This window comes from Oncorhynchus masou, chromosome 33 (genome assembly GCF_036934945.1).
Source record: "Oncorhynchus masou masou isolate Uvic2021 chromosome 33, UVic_Omas_1.1, whole genome shotgun sequence".
NCBI lineage: Eukaryota > Metazoa > Chordata > Actinopteri > Salmoniformes > Salmonidae > Oncorhynchus > Oncorhynchus masou.
Window position 1 is genome coordinate 6993824 of NC_088244.1, and position 27163 is coordinate 7020986.

General features: G+C 44.4%; 1 protein-coding gene across 2 annotated transcripts in view; it reads left to right on the plus strand.

Moving 5' to 3' along the window:
- Positions 1-27163, plus strand: part of LOC135527745 (copine-5-like) — a 188911-nt gene that overhangs the window by 21382 nt on the left and 140366 nt on the right. For both annotated transcript variants that reach the window (XM_064956278.1, XM_064956279.1), the window contains exons 2-3: positions 15048-15088; positions 23516-23562. In XM_064956278.1, coding sequence (XP_064812350.1) covers positions 15048-15088; positions 23516-23562 — 88 coding nt within the window. The remainder of the gene's footprint in view (positions 1-15047; positions 15089-23515; positions 23563-27163) is intronic.

Sequence of the window (27163 nt, forward strand, 5' to 3'; positions counted from 1 at the left end):
GTGAGAGACATGGTCAGGGGCTAGGTTTGTGTTGGTGAGAGACATGGTCAGGGGCTAGGTTTGTGTTGGTGAGAGACATGGTCAGGGGCTAGGTTTGTGTTGGTGAGAGACATGGTCAGGGGCTAGGTTTGTGTTGGTGAGAGACATGGTCAGGGGCTAGATTTATGTTGGTGAGAGACATGGTCAGGGGCTAGGTTTGTGTTGGTGAGAGACATGGTCAGGGGCTAGGTTTGTGTTGGTGAGAGACATGGTCAGGGGCTAGGTTTGTGTTGGTGAGAGACATGGCCGTGGGCTAGGTTTGTGTTGGTGAGAGACATGGTCAGGGGCTAGGTTTGTGTTGGTGAGAGAAATGGTCAGGGGCTAGGTTTATGTTGGTGAGAGACATGGTCAGGGGCTAGGTTTGTGTTGGTGAGAGACATGGTCAGGGGCTAGGTTTGTGTTGGTGAGAGACATGGTCAGGGGCTAGGTTTGTGTTGGTGAGAGACATGGTCAGTGGCTAGGTTTGTGTTGGTGAGAGACATGGTCAGGGGCTAGGTTTGTGTTGGTGAGAGACATGGTCAGGGGCTAGGTTTGTGTTGGTGAGAGACATGGTCAGGGGCTAGGTTTGTGTTGGTGAGAGACATGGTCAGGGGCTAGGTTTGTGTTGGTGAGAGACATGGTCAGGGGCTAGGTTTGTGTTGGTGAGAGACATGGTCAGGGGCTAGGTTTGTGTTGGTGAGAGACATGGCCAGGGGCTAGGTTTGTGTTGGTGAGAGACATGGTCAGGGGCTAGGTTTATGTTGGTGAGAGACATGGTCAGGGGCTAGGTTTGTGTTGGTGAGAGACATGGTCAGGGGCTAGGTTTGTGTTGGTGAGAGACATGGTCAGGGGCTAGGTTTGTGTTGGTGAGAGACATGGTCAGGGGCTAGGTTTGTGTTGGTGAGAGACATGGTCAGGGGCTAGGTTTATGTTGGTGAGAGACATGGTCAGGGGCTAGGTTTGTGTTGGTGAGAGACATGGTCAGGGGCTAGGTTTGTGTTGGTGAGAGACATGGTCAGGGGCTAGGTTTGTGTTGGTGAGAGACATGGCCGTGGGCTAGGTTTGTGTTGGTGAGAGACATGGTCAGGGGCTAGGTTTATATTGGTGAGAGACATGGCCGTGGGCTAGGTTTGTGTTGGTGAGAGACATGGTCAGGGGCTAGGTTTGTGTTGGTGAGAGACATGGTCAGGGGCTAGGTTTATATTGGTGAGAGACATGGTCAGGGGCTAGGTTTGTGTTGGTGAGAGACATGGTCAGGGGCTAGGTTTGTGTTGGTGAGAAAGGAGAAGAGAAAAGTAGCATCAGCACAAGGCTTGTGTGTAATTGATTTAGTAAGTCTGAGAGGCCTCAGATTGCAACACAAATTGAATTGAATTGCTTCTCTGCTCCTCTCTGCTCTTCTCTGATGCACTGACTGTACCCCTACAGGCAGAGAGAGAGATGGAGGGAGGGAGGGAGAAGGATAAAGAGAGATAGAGAGAGGTAGGGAGAAATGGAGAGAGAGAGACATTCAGTGCCAAGATGGCGAGAGAAGAGAGAGAGAGAGCCGACATAGCTTCCTATTTAAAAGAACCTGCACTCTGAGCACCCCAACCCTAAGATGAGAGCAGGGAAAATGCAGTTGTTGAGACTGGATTGGTCTGTTTGTGTCACTGCCTTGCTGTCTGTTTCCTCTCCCATTGAGCGAGACAGCACTGCACGAATACAGTGCAGTCATTGTAATGATTGTCGGTGGAAGAAGGTGAGGACCAAAGCGCATCTTATTTAATGAAAACTGAACACTGAATAACAAAGAAACAACCGGAACAGTTCTGTCTGGTGTAGACACCTAAAGACTGAAAACAAACACCCACGAAACCCAGATGGAAAAAGGCTACCTAAGTATGATTCTCAATCAGAGACACCTAACGACACCTGCCTCTGATTGAGAACCATACCAGGCCAAACTCAAAAACCAACATAGAAAAAACAAACAGACTGCCCACCCCAACTCACGCCCTGACCATACTAAAACAAAGGAACTAAGGTCAGAACGTGACAGTCATAGAGGTTTAAAACCAAGAGATATTTCAGGGATTTCTATTGGAGCAGCTTAGTGTCCGTACATCCAGTTGGTGTTTCTATTGGAGCGGTCTATATTCAGTCTCTTTGGCACTGAGGGTTAGACAGATAACAAATGGAATGAGGGAGGTGCTTTGTGAGGTCATCAGTTCAGGTGGTGAGCTCTGTAGGTAGGTTGTTTTGTATGTCAGTTAAACATCTTGTTAGTTGAGCGTCTTAGTTGAATTATTAATGGTTTTGTTTCCTGTATGTGGTTTGTTTTGTTGCATCAGGAATAATAATTAAAGTAGTATCCTACCTAGCAGCTAACTTGAATCCAGCAGGATGTTTTCTCTCTGTTTCTCAGCCAGTAGAACAGAGCCTTGGAGTTCCGTCCTGTGTAACGGTGTAAAATGACCTAAGGGAAACAGGGATTTTAAGAGATGCGACTCCAGATCACCACTTGACAGTAACACTGCCTTGTCTCTGTTGTGTTTCCGCCTTCTGCAAGAGAGATGGAGCAAACACAGCACTGACAAAATGTCACCAACCCCCTGAAGGGTAAAAGCTTGTATTTTTCTTATTTGTCAATTTTGTTTACATGTCCTTTTTACTCCTTGGAAAGATCAAACCCCACGACGAGTCATTAATTGTTACTATGAAGGTGGTAGGTTTATTGTATCTACACTCCTCTGTCCAGATTGAGTGGCCCCCAACCCTCATTACCGCTTTCGACCCAAACCCCCATGCTGGACCCCAACCCCAATGCTCTCTGGCCCCAAACCCCAATGCCCTCTGCTGGACCCCAACCCCCATGCTCTCTGGCCCCAAACCCCCATGCCCTCTGCTGGACCCCAACCCCCATGTTCTCTGGCCCCAAACCCCCATGCCCTCTGCTGGACCCCAAACCCAATGCTCTCTGGCCCCAAACCCCCATGCCCTCTGCTGGACCCCAACCCCCATGCTCTCTGGCCCCAAACCCCCATGTCCTCTGCTTTCCCCCAACCTCGATGACCTCCAGCCCCCAACCCCCATTCCCTCCGGCCCTCATGCCTTCTGCTGGCCCCAATCATTTGGTCTAATATTTTGGGGTAGATTGGTTAGAGTATAATTAGGCCAATCAACGGCTGTGGTTTGTGTGCGTGCGTGTGTGTGTGTGTGTACCGAGGCACACTGGGGTCCCATGGGATTGATTACCTCCTGAGAAGATAACATAACATAAGTTTAATCACAACAGATAGACTTGTGAGAAGTGTGTGTGAGTGTGTGTGTGTGTGTGTGTGTGCATGTGTGTATGGTAATTTTGTGTGTGTGTGTGTGAGTGTGTGTGTGCATGTGTGTATGGTGAGTGTGTGTGTGTGTGTGTGTGTGCGTATGTGTGCATGTGTGTATGGTGTGTGTATGGTGTGTATGGTGAGTGTGTGTGCATGTGTGTATGGTGTGTGCGTGTGTGGATCCCCTTGGCCTTGTGTTTGAGACCATAGATTGCTGTCCTCCAGGAGCAAACAGGGACCTGTCTAATGTGTCTTCCGCTTCGGAGCCTAAATGTCCCTAGGAATCAATGTACTGGGACCAGGGAGAAACAGGGAGGGAGGGAGGAGAGGGAGGGAGAGTATAGAGCAGAGATGGAGGGAGGGAGGGCATGGAGAGGAGGGTGGGATGGGGAGGAGGGGGAGAGGATGGAGAGAAGGGGGAGAGGAGGGAGAGAGGGAGGGAGAGAGAGAGGGAGGGAGGTGAGAGGAGGTGAGAGGAGGAAAGGAGACGCGAGAGAGGGAGGAGAGGGGAGAATAGAGGGGAGGGAGGGAGGGAAGGAAGGAGAAAAGGGAGAGGAAAGGAGAGGGGGGAGAGAAGGAGAGGAGAGGGAGAGCATGGTGAGGAGGGAGATGAGGAGAGAGAGAGAAAGAGGGCGGAGGGAGGGTTGGAGAGGATTGAGGGAGAGGAGAGGGGTAGTGAGAGGAGAGGGAGAAGGCGAGAGGAGGGATGGAGAGGAGAGGGAGATGAGGGAGGAGTAGTAGAGAGGGAAGTAGGGAGAGGAGAGGAGAATAGAGGAGTGGAGGGGGGGAGGAAAGGAGGAGGGAGAGAATGGGAGGAAGGTGGGAGAGATAGGGAGGTGAAGGGTGTAGAAGGGGGGCATCGTGGATGGATTTGGAAAGGAGGGATGGGGTAATGAAAGTATCAGAATGATTATGATGTGTGCTTCTGTTGCTTGGCAACAGGGGAATTGGAATTCGATCTGGATGTAATCACTCTGTTTATGTCACTCCGATGTCACTCCGATGTCACTCCACTTGCATGGTTTCATTTACACGTTAACAGGGGTTGCTCGGGTTTCCCATAACAAACTGGTGTACCCCCATTATTTTATTAATTTATTTCACCTTTATTTAACCAGGTAGGCAAGTTGAGAACAAGTTCTCATTTACAATTGCAACCTGGCCAAGATAAAGCAAAGCAGTTCGACACATACAACAACATAGAGTTACCCAGGGAGTAAAACAAATATACAGTCAATAATACAGTAGAAAAAAAAGTATATATACAATGTGAGCAAATGAGGTGAGATAAGGGAGGTAAAGGCAAAAAAAGGCCATGGTGGCAAAGTAAATACAATATAGCAAGTAAAACACTGGAATGGTAGATTTGCAATGGAAGAATGTGGAAAGTAGACAAAAATAATGGGGTGCAAAGGAGCAAAATAGATAAATAAATTAAAAACAGTAGGGAAAGAGGTAGTTGTTTGGGCTAAAATATAGGTGGGCTATGTACAGGTGCAGTAATCTGTGAGCTGCTCTGACAGTTGGTGCTTAACTTCTTGCGTCAAGCAATCCCGGATCCGGGATCCTATTTATAGCCTCAAGCTCATTAGCGTAACGCAACATTAACTATTCATGAAAATCGCAAATGAAATGAAATAAATATATTTGCTCTCAAGCTTAGACTTTTGTTAACAACACTGTCATCTCAGATTTTCAAAATATGCTTTTCAACCATAGCTAAACAAGCAATTGTGTAAGAGTATTGATAGCTAGCATAGCTATAAGCCTAGAATTCAGCCAGCAACATTTTCACAAAAACAAGAAAATCATTCAAATAAAATCATTTACCTTTGAAGACCTTCAGATGTTTTCAATGAGGAGACTCTCAGTTAGATAGCAAATGTTCAGTTTTTCAAAAAATATTATTTGTGTAGGACAAATCGCTCCGTTTTGTTCACGTTTGGCTATGAAAAAAAACCTGTATCCAGTTATAGCCTCAAGCTCATTAGCATAACGTAACATTAACTATTTATGAAAATCGCAAATGAAATGAAATAAATATGCAAGCTCTCAAGCTTAGCGTTTTCTTAACAACACTGTCATCTCAGAATATGCTTTTCAACCATAGCAAAACAAGCATTTGTGTAGGAGTATTGATAGCTAGCGTAGCATTTAGTGTAGCATTTAGCGGGCAACATTTTCACAAAAACCAGAAAAGCATTCAAATAAAATCATTTACCTTTGAAGAACTTCGAATGTTTTCAATGAGGAGACTCTCAGTTAGATTGCAAATGTTCCGTTTTTCCTGAAAGATTCTTTGTGTCGGACAAATCGCTCCGTTTTGTACATCACTTTTGGCTATCAAAAACAAAAAAACGAAAATTCAGTCACCAAAACGCCAAACTTTTTCCCAAATTAACTCCATAATATCGACTGAAACATGGCAAACGTTGTTTAGAATCAATCCTCAAGGTGTTTTTCACATATCTCTTCATTGATATATCGTTCGTGGAATTCTGCTTTCTTCTCTGAATTATATGGAAAAATACTCTGCAGACACCTTGGGGAAACGGCAGAAATTGTGGGCTCATTCCTGGCACATTCACAGCCATATAAGGAGACATTGGAAAACAGCGCTTCAAAAATTTTGCTCATTTCCTGTTTGAAGTTTCATCTTGGTTTTGCCTGTAGCATCAGTTCTGTGGCACTCACAGATAATATCTTTGCAGTTTTGGAAACGTCAGAGTGTTTTCTTTCCAAAGCTGTCAATTATATACATAGTCGAGCATCTTTTCGTGACAAAATATCTTGTTTAAAACGGGAATGTTTTTTTATCCAAAAATGAAATACTGCCCCTAGAGTTCAAAGAGGTTAAGGGCAGTCAGGTCTGGGGAGAACCAAGGGCTATATCTGTTCCTGGTTCTAAATTTCTTGAATGGGGCATGTTTATTTAAGATGGTTAGGAAGGCATTTAAAAAAAATATCCAGGCATCCTCTACTGACTGGATGAGATCAATATCCTTCCAGGATACCCCGGCCAGGTCGATTAGAAAGGCCTGCTCGCTGAAGTGTTTCAGGGAGCGTTTTACAGTGAAGAGTGGAGGTCGTTTGACCGCTGACCCATTACGGATGCAGGCAATGAGGCAGTGATCGCTGAGATCTTGTTTGAAGACAGCAGAGGTGTATTTAGAGGGCAAATTGGTTAGGATGATATCTATGAGGGTGCCCGTGAGGCGGCTTGCAGGAGAGTGTTTTGAAGTTGAGTTTTTGGAAAAGAAAATATATCAAAGATATGCGAAGGAAGGTGTAAATACATATATACACGACAAGACGAGGACAACGGACGTCTGACATCCTGTGACCTCATACACACCAGAACCATGCAGGGCACCAACACACACCTTACATCAAGAGTCAGTATGTTATTTACAGATAATCTAATAACACTATACATCCCACAATAATAGTAAACAAACAAAAGGTTAGGTTTTGGGTTAGGGTTAAGGGTTCGGGAAAATATGATTTTGAATTGGACTAAATTGCGTGTCCCCGCAAGGTTGCACAGTCATAGGCTCCACCAAACTCAGATCTATCGGATTGGTTCTGTGTATAATGGAGGAATATAGGGGTTATACTATAGACAGCCATAGGCTCCACCAAACTCAGATCTATCGGATTGGTTCTGTGTATAATGGAGGAATATAGGGGTTATACTATAGACAGCCATAGGCTCCACCAAACTCAAATATATCCATCAACTTAGGTTGCCTCCAAAATGGCACTATATAGAAAATAGGGATGCGATCTAAGATGCAGTATGAGATTCAGTGATGACGCTTGGGTAGACACTGAAAAAAAATGACTGAATTTAGTACGTAGAAATGAGTAGGGATTACTGGCAGGAGATCTGGAGATTTTCAGCAATTCTTGGAAGAGTATGCTTGAACAAATTTACAAACTACTAAACTACAATATAGCCCGCAGGAGGATTGCTGACTATTTATCCCAAAATGTAATTGAGGGTAAAGAGCAGGAAGGCCTGAGGTTGTGAAATGAGCCAGACAACCGCCAATTCCTTCTCTCCATTCTTGTCTTTTTGACCCTGTGTTGTCTGGCCATGGAAATTATTGTATGGAAAAGCTTTTTCCTGCACCGTCTGGCTTTAAAAGACTCTTCCTGCCTCACAGTCCAGCTGACCCCACGGTAGTTGCTGAGTGGACAGAGGAGAGTGGTAGTCCTCAATCTGAGCAGAGCAGGTCAGAGGCTGTAAGAGAGAATGGAGATATACAGCACTAGAAAATTTAGATCCTGTAACTTCTATTGGACCAATGAGAGAAGAGATAGACTCTCAGCAGTAGCAGCACATAGAGTTAGCAGATTGTATTTAAAACATGCTGTTGTAGGTGCCAATTATACTTCAAACAGTCTCTTGGAGGTGTCAATTATACTTCAAACAGGCTCTTGGAGGTGTCAATTATATTTCAAACAGGCTCTTGGAGGTGTCAATTATATTTCAAACAGGCTCTTGGAGGTGTCAATTATATTTCAAACAGGCTCTTGGAGGTGTGAATTATACTTCAAACAGGCTCTTGGAGGTGTCAATTATACTTCAAACAGGCTATTGGAGGTGTCAATTATACTTCAAACAGGCTCTTGGAGGTGTCAATTATATTTCAAACAGGCTCTTGGAGGTGCCAATTATACTTCTGACAACTCCAGGGCCTCATTATCAAACCCTGCAAAGGGAAGAATTATATAACCCACTGAGGTGATCCACCTTAATTTACATAAAGACACCCATAGACTATGGTCACCAGCTAAATAAACAGGTAACTTTATCTGGAGATTATGCTGATATCTTGTTGTTGGACTCTAAATATATTCTCTGGGATTTACCTGGTTAAATACGGGATGAATACAATTTGAAGTGATGTTTATGACACATTCATATAGTGTCATAATGATGTCCAGAGGTTCTTACTATATTAATTAATTGGTGTTTTTTAAACATCAACATTTTCCAAATGAGTGTCTGGGATGTTTGACTGACTCCTTCGTTTTCCCAACATATCTGGTTTCAGAGACAGACATTTTGGTGAATATTGTCTATGAGTTGTGTATGTTTTATTTTTTATTATTTAATTTATTGAACCTTTATTTGTCACATTCTGACCTTAAGTTCCTTTGTTTTTGTCTGTGTTTTTGTATGGTCAGGGCGTGAGTTGGGGTGGGCAGTCTGTTTGTTTTTCTATGCTGGTTTTTGAGTTCGGCCCAGTATGGTTCTCAATCAGAGGCAGCTGTCAATTGTTGTCCCTGATTGAGAATCATACTTAGGTAGCCTGGGTTTCACTTTTGGTTTGTGGGTGTTTGTTTCCGTGTGAGTGTTTGGGCCACACGGTACTGTTTCATTTTGTTCACATCGTTTATTGTTTTGTTCCAGTGTTCAGTTTGTTTATTAAAAAAACATGAACACTTACCACGCTGCACCTTGGTCCTCCTCTCTATCTCCAGACGGCATCCGTTACATTATTTAAGTAGGCAGAGGACAAAGTGGACATAGAGATTTGCAAGGTTGTGCTTATTGGCAAGCTATCCAGCCACACATATTTTTTCAATGGGATACTGCTTAGGCAGCATACTCATAAGCTGTTTTCTAAATTGCAACTCCATACCATACATAGTGCACTACTTTTGACCAGGACCCATACGTAGTGCACTATATAAAGGAATAGGATACCATTTGGTACACACCATAGTAGTCTGAGAGAGCATTTCTCTCACACATTTGATATGCTGCAGCAGAGAGCCACGTAGAGAAATCACAGGGGCTCTATGTACTGTACATGTAATATAATTTAGATCACATCCTATCACTGCATTCCACATTAATCAGCTACCGTGGGATATAGAGTACATCAACAACATCCTTGTTAAAATCCTCCCCATTTCATTTAACAGCAGGCTCCTACATTCCCTCAGTGAAAACATGTCCTGAGCAAATGTCAAATTGGCTTTTAACCAAATGACCATACCATGGACCACGTATTCACCCTGCATGCCCTTATTGACAAAACAAAGACAGAGCATGAGAGTACTTTGCTTTTGTTATTTCAAAAAAGCTTTTGACTCAAAAAAATACAAATACGTATTTTTTAAAATTGCGTTATGTAACTGTATCGATTTCCCGTCCCCCATCACTACAGTATATAGGGAATAGGGTGCTATTTGTGATGTAGCCTATGTGTACATTAAGAGTTTATTTCCAAAACGCTATAGCCACCAATTTTTCACATTTGTGTTTTTCCATCAGAAGTGATTGCTTTATAGGTACCTTCATTGTGTGTAAAATATTACTGTTCTGAGATTTTTCATTCGTAGATTTTAGATGTGGGTGAAAGTAAAAAACAAAACAAATTGTTGCTAAATGCTGTTGAAGTCTGAAGGACATACACTTAGGTAGGAGTCATTAAAACTCGTCTGTTAGGACATCTACTTTGTGCATGGCACAAGTCATTTTTCCAAGAATTGTTTACAGACAGATCATTTCACTTATAATTCACTGTATCACAATTCCGGTGGGTCAGAAGTTTACATACACTAAGTTGACTGTGCCTTTAAACAGCTTGGAAAATTCCAGAAAATTATGTCATGGCTTTAGACACTTCTGATAGGCTAATTGACATCATTTAAGTCAATTGAAGGTGTACCTGTGCATGTATTTCAAGGCCTACCTTCAAACCCAGTGCCGCTTTGCTTGACATCATGGGAAAATCAAAAGAAATCAGCCAAGACCTCAGAAAAAAATGGTAGACCTCCACAAGTCTGGCTCGTCCTTGGGAGCAATTTCCAAACGCCTGAAGGTACCACATTCATCTGTACAAACAATAGTACGCAAGTATAAACACCATGGGACCACGCAGCCATCATACTGCTCAGGAAGGAGACACGTTCTGTCTCCTAGAGATGAACGTATTTCGGTGCCGAAAAGTGAAAATCTATCCCAGAACAACAGCAAAGAAGATGCTAAGATGTGAAGATGCTGGAAGAAACAGGTACAAAATAATCTATATCCACAGAGTCCTATCTCAACATAACCTGAAATCCCACTCGGCAAGGAAGAAACCACGGTTTGCAACAGCACATGGGGAATGTCCTCTGGTCTGATGAAGCAAAAATAGAACTGTTTGGCCATAATGACCATCGTTATGTTTGGAGCAAAAAGGGGGATGCTTGCAAGCCGAAGAACTCCTTCCCAACCGTGAAGCACGGGGGTGGCAGCATCATGTTGTGTGGATGCTTTGCTGCAGGAGGGACTGGTGCACTTCACAAAATAGATGGTATCATGAGGCAGGAAAATTATGTGGATATATTGAAGCAACATTGCAAGACATCAGTCAGGAAGTTAAAGCTTGGTCGCAAATGGGTCTTCCAAATGGACATTGACCCCAAGCATACTTCCAAAGTTGTGGAAAAATGGCTTAAGGACAACAAAGTCAAGATATTGGAGTTGCCATCACAAAGCCCTGACGTCAATCCTGTAGAAAATGTGGGCAGAACTGAAAAAGCTTGTGCGAGCCAGGAGGCCTACAAACCTGACTCAGTTGCACCAGCTCTGTCAGGAGGAATGGGCCCAAATTCACCCAACTTATTGTGGAAAGCTTGTGGAAGGCTACCCAAAATGTTTGACCCACGTTAAACATTTTAAAGGCAATGCTACCAAATGCTAATTGAGTGAACTTCTGACCCACTGGGAATGTGATGAAAGAAATGAAAGCTGAAATAAAAATGATCTCTTACTGTTATTCGGATTTCACATTCTTAAAATAAAGCGCTGATCCTAACTGGCCTTAAACAGGGATTATTTACTAGGATGAAATGTCAGGGATTGTGAAAAACTGAGTTTAAATCTATTTGGCTAAGGTGTATGTCAACTTCCGACTTCAACTGTATATGCTACTGAACTCTCCACCTATCAACTGACTGCCTTCCATACCACTTCTCCATCTAGTACCTCCATACTACAGGAATTGAGGAAAAACTGACTTTAAATGTATTTGGCTAAGGTTTATGTGAACTCCTGACTTCAACTGTATATATCCACTGTTTAGCTGGAATGGAATGTTCATATCCTGTATATTTGACTGTGATAGGTGGTTGTCTCACATAGCTATCTTTAGTCGCTCTGGATAAGAGCATCTGCTAAATGACTAACTTTTCAAATGTAAATGTTTTAAATACAGATATCGTATAACTGCATTCAATTATTTTGTTTACATTTTTTTAAATATTGATGTTACAAGTGTTAATTTGTACAGTTCTTTATTAAAAGTGTAGTTATTTATTCCATGTGTAAAACCTAGCACTATTCCTTATTTCTGAGAGAGAGACAGATATTTAGCATTGGTAGATTACTTGTCTCTGAAATGAAATGATTTTAAACAAATACATATCTGTCATTGAACAACCCCATGCCATGATTAGATAGTGATAAAGAAGTCCATTTAACAACATTCCTGAAATGGATATATGTAAATCGATGTAGCAGGGAGAGCGGAGAGAGATGTTGGGTAGGTGTATTCTGCAGCGCATTCGCTCTGAAGAGCAGCGCCTCAGCCCTGTACGTCCTGTGCCGGCTCCCCGCACTCACCCTGAAGAGCGTGTCATCAGGCCGGTGAAACCTGTGCCGGCTCCACGCACCAGGCCTCCAGTGCGCCTTCTCAGCGTGGTACGTCCTGTGCCGGCTCCCCGCACTCACCCTGAAGAGTGTGTCACCAGCCCTGAGCCCTCTGCACCGGTTCCCAGTCCAGGCATGGCATCCAGTCCCGCTCCATGGCCGGAGCCTTCCTCTGCGCCTGACTCTAAAGGGGAGGGTCCGGGTGGGCATCCCTTACGGCGGCGGCTCTGGTGCTGGACGTAGACCCCCCTCTTCTGGTTCCCCCCACTTTGGTGGCGCCTCTCGAGCGGGGACCCTCGCTGTGGGCTCCGGACTGGGGACCCTTGCTGCGGCCCCCGGACTGGGGACCCTCACTGCGGGCCCCGGACTGGCCCGTGGAGCAGGCACAGGACTCACCAGGCTGGGGAGACCAACTGGAGGCTTGGTCTTTGGAGGAGGCACAGGATGAACTGGAGATCTGGTACCACTTATCCCTGGCACCACTCCCTGGCTGAATGCCCACTTTAACCTGGCACAGGAGGAGCGCTGGCATAGGACGCACTGAGCAGTCAAAGCGCAGACGGATACACAGTGCACAGAGCCGGCACAGGATACCTTGGGCCGAAACCGCGCACCGGAGACCAAGAGCGCTGAGCTGGCACAATCCACCCTGACTGGATGCCCACTCTAGCATGGCACTTGCGGAGAGCTGGCCCCGAGCGCACCGGGCTGTGCAGGCGCACCGGAAACACTGTGCGCTTTACCGCCTAACGCGGTGCCTGCCCGGTCACTCGCTCCCCGCGGTAAGCACAGGGAATTGGCTCAGGTCTATAACCTGACTCCGCCAATATCCCCGTGTGCCCTCCTAAAACATTGTTTGGGGCTGCCTCTCGGGCTTCATTGCTAGCCGTGTCCCCTCGTAACGCTGGGCCCCTTTTCTAGCTGCCTCCGCCTTCCTAGCTGCTTCCACCTGTTCCAATGGGAGGCGATCCCTTCCGGCCAGGATCTCCTCCCACGTCCAGGATCCTTTGCCATCCAGGATATCCTCCCAAGTCCATGAGTCCAGAAAACGCTGCTCCTCCTTACCACGCTGCTTGGTCCTTTTGTGGTGGGTAGTTCTGTCACAGGCGTCTTCCTGGAAATGACTGGACCAAAGCGCAGCGTGGTGAGCCTACATTTCTCTTTTATTTATATAAATGTCGCCAACAAAACAAGAAACAAAGAAACGACCGTGAAGCTTAACTTGATCAATAGTGCCACTAACAAAGATAACTACCCACAAATGTGAAAGGAAAAAAGGCTGCCTAAGTATGATTCCCAATCAGAGACAACGATAGACAGCTGCCTCTGATTGAGAACCACAACTGGCCAAACACACAGAACTAGAAAACATAGAAATAAAGAAACTAGAATGCCCACCCTAGTCACACCCTGGTCTAACCAAAATAGAGAATATAAGCACTCACTATGGCCAGGGTGTGACAATAACCTTAATTAACACTGTGACAGGTGGACATGTCATACTTTAGCTCTGCTCTAAAGTTCCAAATATTCCATTTAGACAGACAGGGAAAAGGTGACGGGCAAGCTAATTGGTTTAGCTTAATGGAAGACAGAACAGAGCAGAGCCAGGTGGATGCAACGAGGTGTGTGTGTGTGTGTGGGTTTGACACGGATGGCTTTGTTCTCTCTAATGATAATTACAATGACAACGTTCTAACTGTAGTCATGTCAGTTGCAGACACACTTCCCCTCACGTCCCAGTAATGGATGACGTTGTATTAAACCCCCCGGATGCAGGGATGGGATGGGTTATACTGTGCTGCTAGTGAGATATTTATTGACTGTAATATTCTATAACAGGACATCAAAGGCAGGTTTGATGCAGTAGTAAATATGGAAATTCTGATGAGACTGCTTTTCTTGTGTCCCAGATGGCGACCTACAGTACTGTATCACCTATCTAGTGCACTACAAAATGGGTCCTGATCAAAAGTAATGAGCTAAATAGGGAACAGGGTGTAACTTGGGATTCACTAGTCTCCACAGTTGGAGAAATGCCACATGGATTTAGAAGAGAGAGAGAAAAAATGCAAATGAATTTGAAAAGTAGAAAATATATTTCCGTAACTGGGGACATCACTTCCTGTCCGTGTCCACTCCAGCAGGATGGAAGATGTTCAGAGAGGGAGGGCTAAAAATTCCAAATAGTATACCGTATGTGTGTGTATGTATGGTTTTAGTTGGACAGTAATGACTGTGGTTCTTCCGGTGTGACTGTGTGCTGTGGTATGCTACGGTTGCTCACCCTGCTGCCCCCCCCCCCCCTGGTTTCCCGGGGCCTGCACTCCATATTTACCGGGTCACAAAGGGTGGCGGCACAACACTCCACAGTGCTAGCTGCCAGCCCCATTATCACAGGGGGAAACAAACTAGGACCAGGCACACAATCTTCCTTAGAACCACAACCTACTGCAATCTTCATCACACTTTGCTCTCTGATTTCTCAGAATTGGCTGGTTTTTCCCCTGAAGTGGTGCACAAGGTTTTCAATGGACGCTTCTGCCTCCATGCAGTGTCCTCGGTGTTCTGGGAGCTCGCTGGAGATTTACTGTGTGTTACTTTACAGGACTGTACTTTGGCAGTGAAAACACAAGGCCATGGGGATATGTTGGTTTGTTGGATGGTGGTGCACCATCTGACTGTAAATAACGTTATAAATAATGTTACAAATTGTAGGATTTATATGGAGACATTTTGATGAAGCAGTGTAATGCAATGTGTTTTAAAGAGAGGGACGTTGTAATCTAGGCTATACACTAAACATATTAAAAGTCATTGTATGTGTTTGAGTTGAGTTGAGTGGGATTGTTGGCATATTATTTCAATACATACACAGCCAATTCAGTACACAGTCCAAACAGTCTAAACATGTATTGTATCTTCTATATCTTGGTGGCTATGAGCTCTCTTATGACCTCCTTATGAACTCTTATGACCTCCTTATGAACTCCTTATGAACTCTTATGACCTCACTCCCCTTCAAGAATATTAAATCAGATGAATCTCTTCTATTTCAGGGATCTGTTAGACAGAGACACATTCTCCAAATCTGATCCATGTAAGTACTTTACAGTTATCATCTTACATTTATCACAATCACAAAAAAAAAATTACAGAAGAATTACTGGCTTATATTATATGGCTAGTAGGTGTAAAGAATAAAGATCACTCTGTCGTCAAAATACATGTGAAAGAATGCAAAATATGATCAAAAATTCCTCCACTTAGAAAAACTAAATTTCTTTGTCTTTTTTCCCCCCTGCACTTTCATCGCCTGTTTCTATCTTCGGCTTAGCTGGGATTTAGTTGACTCCGCTATTTCAAAGTGTTCCCTCAATAACTGCATCTCATTTGCACAGTAATGGAACAGGTCTTCCTCACAGCTAAAGTTACAGAAAGAGACAGTACCTTAAAGGGATAGTTTGGGATTTTGGCAATGACGCAGTGACATGAATATGGTATCCACGAGTTCATATGACTCTGGGGAAGTAGATACAGTACTTCCCGAACCATCCCCTTTAATGTAATGCAGCTACAGTACGGTTTAAACACAACCCTGACTGAATACAAATGGGCGTCTTTGAGATTTAGCTGCCTCAGCGTAGAGGAGAGGAGTGGAGAGGAAGAGAGGAGACCTATGATCACAGTCTCCAGGGGGTCTTTCTGTATAGAGGTCTTGGAAGTGTCCCTGGTCGAAAGTATTACACTTTAAAAGGGGATATAGTGCCATTTGGGACGCACACAATGTTACTTCTATGGTCCTACTCTAGAAATGGATGAAGAATGGAGGAGACTTTAACATACTGTATATAATAGTGTCAGAGTTCAATAATTTTGTGTGTCTCCATCCTTCTAATAGACCAGGGTATACTACTTCACTCTCTATCCCCCAGTCTCCTTCCTTCTAATAGACCAGGGTATACTACTTCACTCTCTATCCCCCAGTCTCCATCCTTCTAATAGACCAGGGTATACTACTTCACTCTCTATCCCCCAGTCTCCTTCCTTCTAATAGACCAGGGTATACTACTTCACTCTCTATCCCCCAGTCTCCTTCCTTCTAATAGACCAGGGTATACTACTTCACTCTCTATCCCCCAGTCTCCTTCCTTCTAATAGACCAGGGTATACTACTTCACTCTCTATCCCCCAGTCTCCTTCCTTCTAATAGACCAGGGTATACTACTTCACTCTCTATCCCCCAGTCTCCTTCCTTCTAATAGACCAGGGTATACTACTTCACTCTCTATCCCCCAGTCTCCATCCTTCTAATAGACCAGGGTATACTACTTCACTCTCTATCCCCCAGTCTCCATCCTTCTAATAGACCAGGGTATACTACTTCACTCTCTATCCCCCAGTCTCCATCCTTCTAATAGACCAGGGTATACTACTTCACTCTCTATCCCCCAGTCTCCTTCCTTCTAATAGACCAGGGTATACTACTTCACTCTCTATCCCCCAGTCTCCATCCTTCTAATAGACCAGGGTATACTACTCTCACTCTCTATCCCCCAGTCTCCATCCTTCTAATAGACCAGGGTATACTACTTCACTCTCTATCCCCCAGTCTCCTTCCTTCTAATAGACCTGTGTATACTACTTCACTCTCTATCCCCCAGTCTCCTTCCTTCTAATAGACCAGAGTATACTACTTCACTCTCTATCCCCCAGTCTCCATCCTTCTAATAGACCAGGGTATACTACTTCACTCTCTATCCCCCAGTCTCCTTCCTTCTAATAGACCAGGGTATACTACTTCACTCTCTATCCCCCAGTCTCCTTCCTTCTAATAGACCAGGGTATACTACTTCACTCTCTATCCCCCAGTCTCCTTCCTTCTAATAGACCAGGGTATACTACTTCACTCTCTATCCCCCAGTCTCCTTCCTTCTAATAGACCAGGGTATACTACTTCACTCTCTATCCCCCAGTCTCCTTCCTTCTAATAGACCAGGGTATACTACTTCACTCTCTATCCCCCAGTCTCCTTCCTTCTAATAGACCAGGGTATACTACTTCACTCTATCCCCCAGTCTCCTTCCTTCTAATAGACCAGGGTATACTACTTCACTCTCTATCCCCCAGTCTCCTTCCTTCTAATAGACCAGGGTATACTACTTCACTCTCTATCCCCCAGTCTCCTTCCTTCTAATAGACCAGGGTATACTACTTCACTCTCTATCCCCCAGTCTCCTTCCTTCTAATAGACCAGGGTATACTACTTCACTCTCTATCCCCCAGTCTCCTTCCTTCTAATAGACCAGGGTATACTACTTCACTCTCTATCCCCCAGTCTCCATCCTTCTAATAGACCAGGGTATACTACTTCACTCTCTATCCCCCAGTCTCCTTCCTTCTAATAGACCAGGGTATACTACTTCACTCTCTATCCCCCAGTCTCCTTCCTTCTAATAGACCAGGGTATACTACTTCACTCTCTATCCCCCAGTCTCCATCCTTCTAATAGACCAGGGTATACTACTTCACTCTCTATCCCCCAGTCTCTTTCCTTCTAATAGACCAGGGTATACTACTTCACTCTCTATCCCCCAGTCTCCATCCTTCTAATAGACCAGGGTATACTACTTCACTCTCTATCCCCCAGTCTCCTTCCTTCTAATAGACCAGGGTATACTACTTCACTCTCTATCCCCCAGTCTCCTTCCTTCTAATAGACCAGGGTATACTACTTCACTCTATCCCCCAGTCTCCTTCCTTCTAATAGACCAGGGTATACTACTTCACTCTCTATCCCCCAGTCTCCTTCCTTCTAATAGACCAGGGTATACTACTTCACTCTCTATCCCCCAGTCTCCTTCCTTCTAATAGACCAGGGTATACTACTTCACTCTCTATCCCCCAGTCTCCATCCTTCTAATAGACCAGGGTATACTACTTCACTCTCTATCCCCCAGTCTCTTTCCTTCTAATAGACCAGGGTATACTACTTCACTCTCTATCCCCCAGTCTCCATCCTTCTAATAGACCAGGGTATACTACTTCACTCTCTATCCCCCAGTCTCCTTCCTTCTAATAGACCAGGGTATACTACTTCACTCTCTATCCCCCAGTCTCCATCCTTCTAATAGACCAGGGTATACTACTTCACTCTCTATCCCCCAGTCTCCTTCCTTCTAATAGACCAGGGTATACTACTTCACTCTCTATCCCCCAGTCTCCTTCCTTCTAATAGACCAGGGTATACTACTTCACTCTCTATCCACCCAGTCTCCTTCCTTCTAATAGACCAGGGTATACTACTTCACTCTCTATCCCCCAGTCTCCATCCTTCTAATAGACCAGGGTATACTACTTCACTCTCTATCCCCCAGTCTCCATCCTTCTAATAGACCAGGGTATACTACTTCACTCTCTATCCCCCAGTCTCCTTCCTTCTAATAGACCAGGGTATACTACTTCACTCTCTATCCCACAGTCTCCATCCTTCTAATAGACCAGGGTATACTACTTCACTCTCTATCCCACAGTCTCCATCCTTCTAATAGACCAGGGTATACTACTTCACTCTCTATCCCCCAGTCTCCTTCCTTCTAATAGACCAGGGTATACTACTTCACTCTCTATCCCACAGTCTCCATCCTTCTAATAGACCAGGGTATACTACTTCACTCTCTATCCCCCAGTCTCCTTCCTTCTAATAGACCAGGGTATACTACTTCACTCTCTATCCCCCAGTCTCCTTCCTTCTAATAGACCAGGGTATACTACTTCACTCTCTATCCCCCAGTCTTCTTCCTTCTAATAGACCAGGGTATACTACTTCACTCTCTATCCCCCAGTCTCCTTCCTTCTAATAGACCAGGGTATACTACTTCACTCTCTATCCCCCAGTCTCCTTCCTTCTAATAGACCAGGGTATACTACTTCACTCTCTATCCCCCAGTCTCCTTCCTTCTAATAGACCAGGGTATACTACTTCACTCTCTATCCCCCAGTCTCCTTCCTTCTAATAGACCAGGGTATACTACTTCACTCTCTATCCCCCAGTCTCCTTCCTTCTAATAGACCAGGGTATACTACTTCACTCTCTATCCCCCAGTCTCCTTCCTTCTAATAGACCAGGGTATACTACTTCACTCTCTATCCCCCAGTCTCCTTCCTTCTAATAGACCAGGGTATACTACTTCACTCTCTATCCCCCAGTCTCCTTCCTTCTAATAGACCAGGGTATACTACTTCACTCTCTATCCCCCAGTCTCCTTCCTTCTAATAGACCAGTGTATACTACTTCACTCTCTATCCCCCAGTCTCCTTCCTTCTAATAGACCAGGGTATACTACTTCACTCTCTATCCCCCAGTCTCCTTCCTTCTAATAGACCAGGGTATACTACTTCACTCTATCCCCCAGTCTCCTTCCTTCTAATAGACCAGGGTATACTACTTCACTCTCTATCCCCCAGTCTCCTTCCTTCTAATAGACCAGGGTATACTACTTCACTCTCTATCCCCCAGTCTCCTTCCTTCTAATAGACCAGGGTATACTACTTCACTCTCTATCCCCCAGTCTCCTTCCTTCTAATAGACCAGGGTATACTACTTCACTCTCTATCCCCCAGTCTCCTTCCTTCTAATAGACCAGGGTATACTACTTCACTCTCTATCCCCCAGTCTCCATCCTTCTAATAGACCAGGGTATACTACTTCACTCTCTATCCCCCAGTCTCCTTCCTTCTAATAGACCAGGGTATACTACTTCACTCTCTATCCCCCAGTCTCCTTCCTTCTAATAGACCAGGGTATACTACTTCACTCTCTATCCCCCAGTCTCCATCCTTCTAATAGACCAGGGTATACTACTTCACTCTCTATCCCCCAGTCTCTTTCCTTCTAATAGACCAGGGTATACTACTTCACTCTCTATCCCCCAGTCTCCATCCTTCTAATAGACCAGGGTATACTACTTCACTCTCTATCCCCCAGTCTCCTTCCTTCTAATAGACCAGGGTATACTACTTCACTCTCTATCCCCCAGTCTCCATCCTTCTAATAGACCAGGGTATACTACTTCACTCTCTATCCCCCAGTCTCCTTCCTTCTAATAGACCAGGGTATACTACTTCACTCTCTATCCCCCAGTCTCCTTCCTTCTAATAGACCAGGGTATACTACTTCACTCTCTATCCCCCAGTCTCCTTCCTTCTAATAGACCAGGGTATACTACTTCACTCTCTATCCCCCAGTCTCCTTCCTTCTAATAGACCAGGGTATACTACTTCACTCTCTATCCCCCAGTCTCCTTCCTTCTAATAGACCAGGGTATACTACTTCACTCTATCCCCCAGTCTCCTTCCTTCTAATAGACCAGGGTATACTACTTCACTCTCTATCCCCCAGTCTCCTTCCTTCTAATAGACCAGGGTATACTACTTCACTCTCTATCCCCCAGTCTCCTTCCTTCTAATAGACCAGGGTATACTACTTCACTCTCTATCCCCCAGTCTCCTTCCTTCTAATAGACCAGGGTATACTACTTCACTCTCTATCCCCCAGTCTCCTTCCTTCTAATAGACCAGGGTATACTACTTCACTCTCTATCCCCCAGTCTCCATCCTTCTAATAGACCAGGGTATACTACTTCACTCTCTATCCCCCAGTCTCCTTCCTTCTAATAGACCAGGGTATACTACTTCACTCTCTATCCCCCAGTCTCCTTCCTTCTAATAGACCAGGGTATACTACTTCACTCTCTATCCCCCAGTCTCCATCCTTCTAATAGACCAGGGTATACTACTTCACTCTCTATCCCCCAGTCTCTTTCCTTCTAATAGACCAGGGTATACTACTTCACTCTCTATCCCCCAGTCTCCATCCTTCTAATAGACCAGGGTATACTACTTCACTCTCTATCCCCCAGTCTCCTTCCTTCTAATAGACCAGGGTATACTACTTCACTCTCTATCCCCCAGTCTCCATCCTTCTAATAGACCAGGGTATACTACTTCACTCTCTATCCCCCAGTCTCCTTCCTTCTAATAGACCAGGGTATACTACTTCACTCTTTATCCCCCAGTCTCCTTCCTTCTAATAGACCAGGGTATACTACTTCACTCTCTATCCCCCAGTCTCCATCCTTCTAATAGACCAGGGTATACTACTTCACTCTCTATCCCCCAGTCTCTTTCCTTCTAATAGACCAGGGTATACTACTTCACTCTCTATCCCCCAGTCTCCATCCTTCTAATAGACCAGGGTATACTACTTCACTCTCTATCCCCCAGTCTCCTTCCTTCTAATAGACCAGGGTATACTACTTCACTCTCTATCCCCCAGTCTCCATCCTTCTAATAGACCAGGGTATACTACTTCACTCTCTATCCCCCAGTCTCCTTCCTTCTAATAGACCAGGGTATACTACTTCACTCTCTATCCCCCAGTCTCCTTCCTTCTAATAGACCAGGGTATACTACTTCACTCTCTATCCACCCAGTCTCCTTCCTTCTAATAGACCAGGGTATACTACTTCACTCTCTATCCCCCAGTCTCCATCCTTCTAATAGACCAGGGTATACTACTTCACTCTCTATCCCCCAGTCTCCATCCTTCTAATAGACCAGGGTATACTACTTCACTCTCTATCCCCCAGTCTCCTTCCTTCTAATAGACCAGGGTATACTACTTCACTCTCTATCCCACAGTCTCCATCCTTCTAATAGACCAGGGTATACTACTTCACTCTCTATCCCACAGTCTCCATCCTTCTAATAGACCAGGGTATACTACTTCACTCTCTATCCCCCAGTCTCCTTCCTTCTAATAGACCAGGGTATACTACTTCACTCTCTATCCCACAGTCTCCATCCTTCTAATAGACCAGGGTATACTACTTCACTCTCTATCCCCCAGTCTCCTTCCTTCTAATAGACCAGGGTATACTACTTCACTCTCTATCCCCCAGTCTCCTTCCTTCTAATAGACCAGGGTATACTACTTCACTCTCTATCCCCCAGTCTTCTTCCTTCTAATAGACCAGGGTATACTACTTCACTCTCTATCCCCCAGTCTCCTTCCTTCTAATAGACCAGGGTATACTACTTCACTCTCTATCCCCCAGTCTCCTTCCTTCTAATAGACCAGGGTATACTACTTCACTCTCTATCCCCCAGTCTCCTTCCTTCTAATAGACCAGGGTATACTACTTCACTCTCTATCCCCCAGTCTCCTTCCTTCTAATAGACCAGGGTATACTACTTCACTCTCTATCCCCCAGTCTCCTTCCTTCTAATAGACCAGGGTATACTACTTCACTCTCTATCCCCCAGTCTCCTTCCTTCTAATAGACCAGGGTATACTACTTCACTCTCTATCCCCCAGTCTCCTTCCTTCTAATAGACCAGGGTATACTACTTCACTCTCTATCCCCCAGTCTCCTTCCTTCTAATAGACCAGGGTATACTACTTCACTCTCTATCCCCCAGTCTCCTTCCTTCTAATAGACCAGTGTATACTACTTCACTCTCTATCCCCCAGTCTCCTTCCTTCTAATAGACCAGGGTATACTACTTCACTCTCTATCCCCCAGTCTCCATCCTTCTAATAGACCAGGGTATACTACTTCACTCTCTATCCCCCAGTCTCCTTCCTTCTAATAGACCAGGGTATACTACTTCACTCTCTATCCCCCAGTCTCCATCCTTCTAATAGACCAGGGTATACTACTTCACTCTCTATCCCCCAGTCTCCATCCTTCTAATAGACCAGGGTATACTACTTCACTCTCTATCCCCCAGTCTCCTTCCTTCTAATAGACCAGGGTATACTACTCCACTCTCTATCCCCCAGTCTCCTTCCTTCTAATAGACCAGGGTATACTACTTCACTCTCTATCCCCCAGTCTCCATCCTTCTAATAGACCAGGGTATACTACTTCACTCTCTATCCCCCAGTCTCCTTCCTTCTAATAGACCAGGGTATACTACTTCACTCTCTATCCACCCAGTGCCTTTACATTCTCCCAAAGATGAGAAGGACCCGGGGTTATATCTGACAGGTCACATGCCTTGTCCCAGCATGCTCAGCTTCTTCTTCAATCCACTGTTTACATGAGGAAAGCAAAGAGGGATATTAAGGGGAATCCTACTGTTTAGAAATCATATTTTAAATGATGCATTCCCCGTTGCCCTGTTGGGGACTTTGTTAATCGTTAGTGTATCTCTCACCTGCAGAGATTAATACCTCGATCTGGTAATGTGATACTGGAAAAACAGTGGAAATGGTGGTGTTAAATGAATATGTGTAATGATGAATGTGATGATAGAAAGAGCATTTGTTTTATAAAATGAAGAAATGTCACGGTTTTTAAAAGCGATTGGTAATCTGTTTCTCTTCCCCTTTTATCTTGTTGTTTTAATTTTCTCTCTCCCTCCTTTCTCTTTCTTTCCCTCTCCATCCTCCCTCTCCCTCTCTCTCTCTGTCCTTTCTCCCCCCCTCTCCCTCTCTCTCTCCCACTACCTCTCTTTCCAGTGGTGGTGTTGTACACTCAGGGGGTGGAGACCAAACAGTGGCGAGAGGTAAGAAGCAGAACATCTTTCTCTCTCTCTCTCTCTCTCTCTCTCTCTCTCTCTCTCTCTCTCTCTCTCTCTCTCTCTCTGTCTCTCTCTCTCTCTCTCTCTCTCTCTCTCTCTGTCTCTCTCTGTCTCTCTGTCTCTCTCTGTCTCTGTCTCTCTCTCTGTCTCTGTCTCTCTCTCTCTCTGTCTCTCTCTCTCTCTCTCTCTCTGTCTCTGTCTCTCTCTCTCTCTCTGTCTCTGTCTCTCTCTCTCAATTCAATTCAATTCAAGGGGCTTTATTGGCATGGGAAACATGTGTTAACATTGCCAAAGCAAGTAAGGTATATAATATATAAAGTGAAATAAACAATAAAAAATTAACAGTAGACATCACACATACAGAAGTTTCAAAACAATAAAGACATTACAAATGTCATATTATATATATATATATATACAGTGTTTTTACAATGTGCAAATGGTAAAGGACACAAGATAAAATAAATAAGCATAGATATGTGTTGTATTTACAATGGTGCGTGTTCTTCACTGGTTGCCCTTTTCTCGTGGCAACAGGTCACAAATCTTGCTGCTCTGATGGCACACTGTGGAATTTCACCCAGTAGATATGGGAGTTTTTCAAAATTGGATTTGTTTTCGAATTCTTTGTGGATCTTTGTAATCTGGGGGAAATATGTCTCTCTAATATGGTCATACATTGGGCAGGAGGTTAGGAAGTGCAGCTCAGTTTCCACCTCATTTTGTGGGCAGTGAGCACATAGCCTGTCTTCTCTTGAGAGCCATGTCTGCCTACGTCGGCCTTTCTCAATAGCAAGGCTATGCTCGCTGAGTCTGTACATAGTCAAAGCTTTCCTTAATTTTGGGTCAGTCACAGTGGTCAGGTATTCTGCCGCTGTGTACTCTCTGTGTAGGGCCAAATAGCATTCTAGTTTGCTCTGTTTTTTTGTTAATTCTTTCCAGTGTGTCAAGTAAATATCTTTTTGTTTTCTCATGATTTGGTTGGGTCTAATTGTGCTGCTGTCATGGGGCTCTGTAGGGTGTGTTTGTGAACAGAGCCCCAGGACCAGCTTGCTTAGGGGACTCTTCTCCAGGTTCATCTCTCTGTAGGTGATGGCTTTGTTGTGGAAGGTTTGGGAATCGCTTCCTTTTAGGTGGTTATAGAATTTAACTGCTCTTTTCTGGATTTTGATAATTAGTGGGTATCGGCCTAATTCTGCTCTGCATGCATTATTTGGTGTTCTACGTTGTACACTGAGGATATTTTTGCAGAATTCTGCGTGCAGAGTCTCAATTTGGTGTTTGTCCCATTTTGTGAAGTCTTGGTTGGTGAGCGGACCCCAGACCTCACAACCATAAAGGGCAATGGGCTCTATGACTGATTCAAGTATTTTTAGCCAAATCCTAATTGGTATGTTGAAATTTATGTTCCTTTTGATGGCATAGAATGCCCTTCTGGCCTTGTCTCTCAGATCGTTCACAGCTTTGTGGAAGTTACCTGTGGCGCTGATGTTTAGGCCAAGGTATGTATAGTTTTTTGTGTGCTCTAGGGCAACAGTGTCTAGATGGAATTTGTATTTGTGGTCCTGGTGACTGGACCTTTTTGGAACACCATTATTTTGGTCTTACTGAGATTTACTGTCAGGGCCCAGGTCTGACAGAATCTGTGCATAAGATCTAGGTGCTGCTGTAGGCCCTCCTTGGTTGGTGACAGAAGCACCAGATCATCAGCAAACAGCAGACATTTGACTTCAGATTCTAGTAGGGTGAGGCCGGGTGCTGCAGACTTTTCTAGTGCCCGCGCCAGTTCGTTGATATATATGTTGAAGAGGGTGGGGCTTAAGCTGCATCCCTGTCTAACCCCACGACCCTGTGTGAAGAAATGTGTGTGTTTTTTGCCAATTTTAACCGCACACTTGTTGTTTGTGTACATGGATTTTATGATGTCGTATGTTTTACCCCCAACACCACTTTCCAACAGTTTGTATAGCAGACCCTCATGCCAAATTGAGTCAAAGGCTTTTTGAAATCAACAAAGCATGAGAAGACTTTGCCTTTGTTTTGGTTTGTTTGGTTGTCAATTAGGGTGTGCAGGGTGAATACATGGTCTGTTGTACGGTAATTTGGTAAAAAGCCAATTTGACATTTGCTCAGTACATTGTTATCATTGAGGAAGTGTACGAGTCTGCTGTTAATGATAATGCAGAGGATTTTCCCAAGGTTACTGTTGACGCATATTCCACGGTAGTTATTGGGGTCAAATTTGTCTCCATTTTTGTGGATTGGGGTGATCAGTCCTTGGTTCCAAATATTGGGGAAGATGCCAGAGCTAAGGATGATGTTAAAGAGTTTTAGTATAGCCAATTGGAATTTGTTGTCTGTATATTTGATCATTTCATTGAGGATACCATCAACACCACAGGCCTTTTTGGGTTGGAGGGTTTTTATTTTGTCCTGTAACTCATTCAATGTTATTGGAGAATCCAGTGGGTTCTGGTAGTCTTTAATAGTTGATTCTAAGATCTGTATTTGATCATGTATATGTTTTTGCTCTTTATTCTTTGTTATAGAGCCAAAAAGATTGGAGAAGTGGTTTTCTCTCTCTGTCTCTCTCTCTCTCTCTCTGTCTCGCTTTCACTCTCTGTCTCTCTCTCTCTCGCTTGCTTTCTCTCTCTCTCTCTCTCTCTTGCTTTCCACAACAATCTAGCAACAATCAAACTACTCTCAATTGCTCTCCAATACAATTGTGAGTCTCTTGACTCTTAAAGTTGTCAGTATGGAGAATGACTGACTGTCTGACCATCATCAGTAGCTCAATCAAGCTGCCTCTCCTTTCCTCTCCATAACATTTTAGAATCTAGCTTGTGGAACACTCTTATTCTAATTGTTCTGGAATACTCAGACTCAGCAGAAATCTGTTCTGGTCCAGCCCTGCCTGTCTCCAGGTAAATGCTGCTCGTGACAATCATTCTAGTCTCTATTGATTGTCTTGTGAATATTCATTGCTTGGCTTAGGACATATTTTTGCTCTGCGCAATTGGCCATTATGGCGATTGCTACACGTATCGATAAAGATTAGCGTCAGTGTCAGAATCTCTCCGGTTCTGCCAGTAACCTGGCCTTACCCTTGACCCAGGGCGGAGTGTCTTAATTGGGGCCGAATTTCAGCAGGAGGTGCAGTGAGTTCAGAGACATGTCTTTATAGACTGCTCTGTACTGCTGTATACTTGGAATGGCAGATGTGAGCCACGTTCAGTTGCAACACGTTCTTGATCGTTGTAGATAGAAATTCCATAGAGCCGACGTGATTCCTTATTCTACATTTGGAAGAGGAATGCTTGTTCTACATAGCATATTTCTATCTGAATCTTCCAAAACATTGCTTCCTGCTGAATGTGGCCCAAGGTTCAAACAATATGACTTAAAATAAATAAACTAATATTTTGCAGTGCTTGATTGAGTGTCACGGCTTTCTTCCTGGGAAGGAGAGGCGGACCAAAACGCAGCGTGGTTATAGCTCATGGTTCTTTAATAAGAGACACTTAACATGAACTAACTACAAAACAAATAAACATGAAAACCGAAACAGTCCTAACTGGTGCAGAAA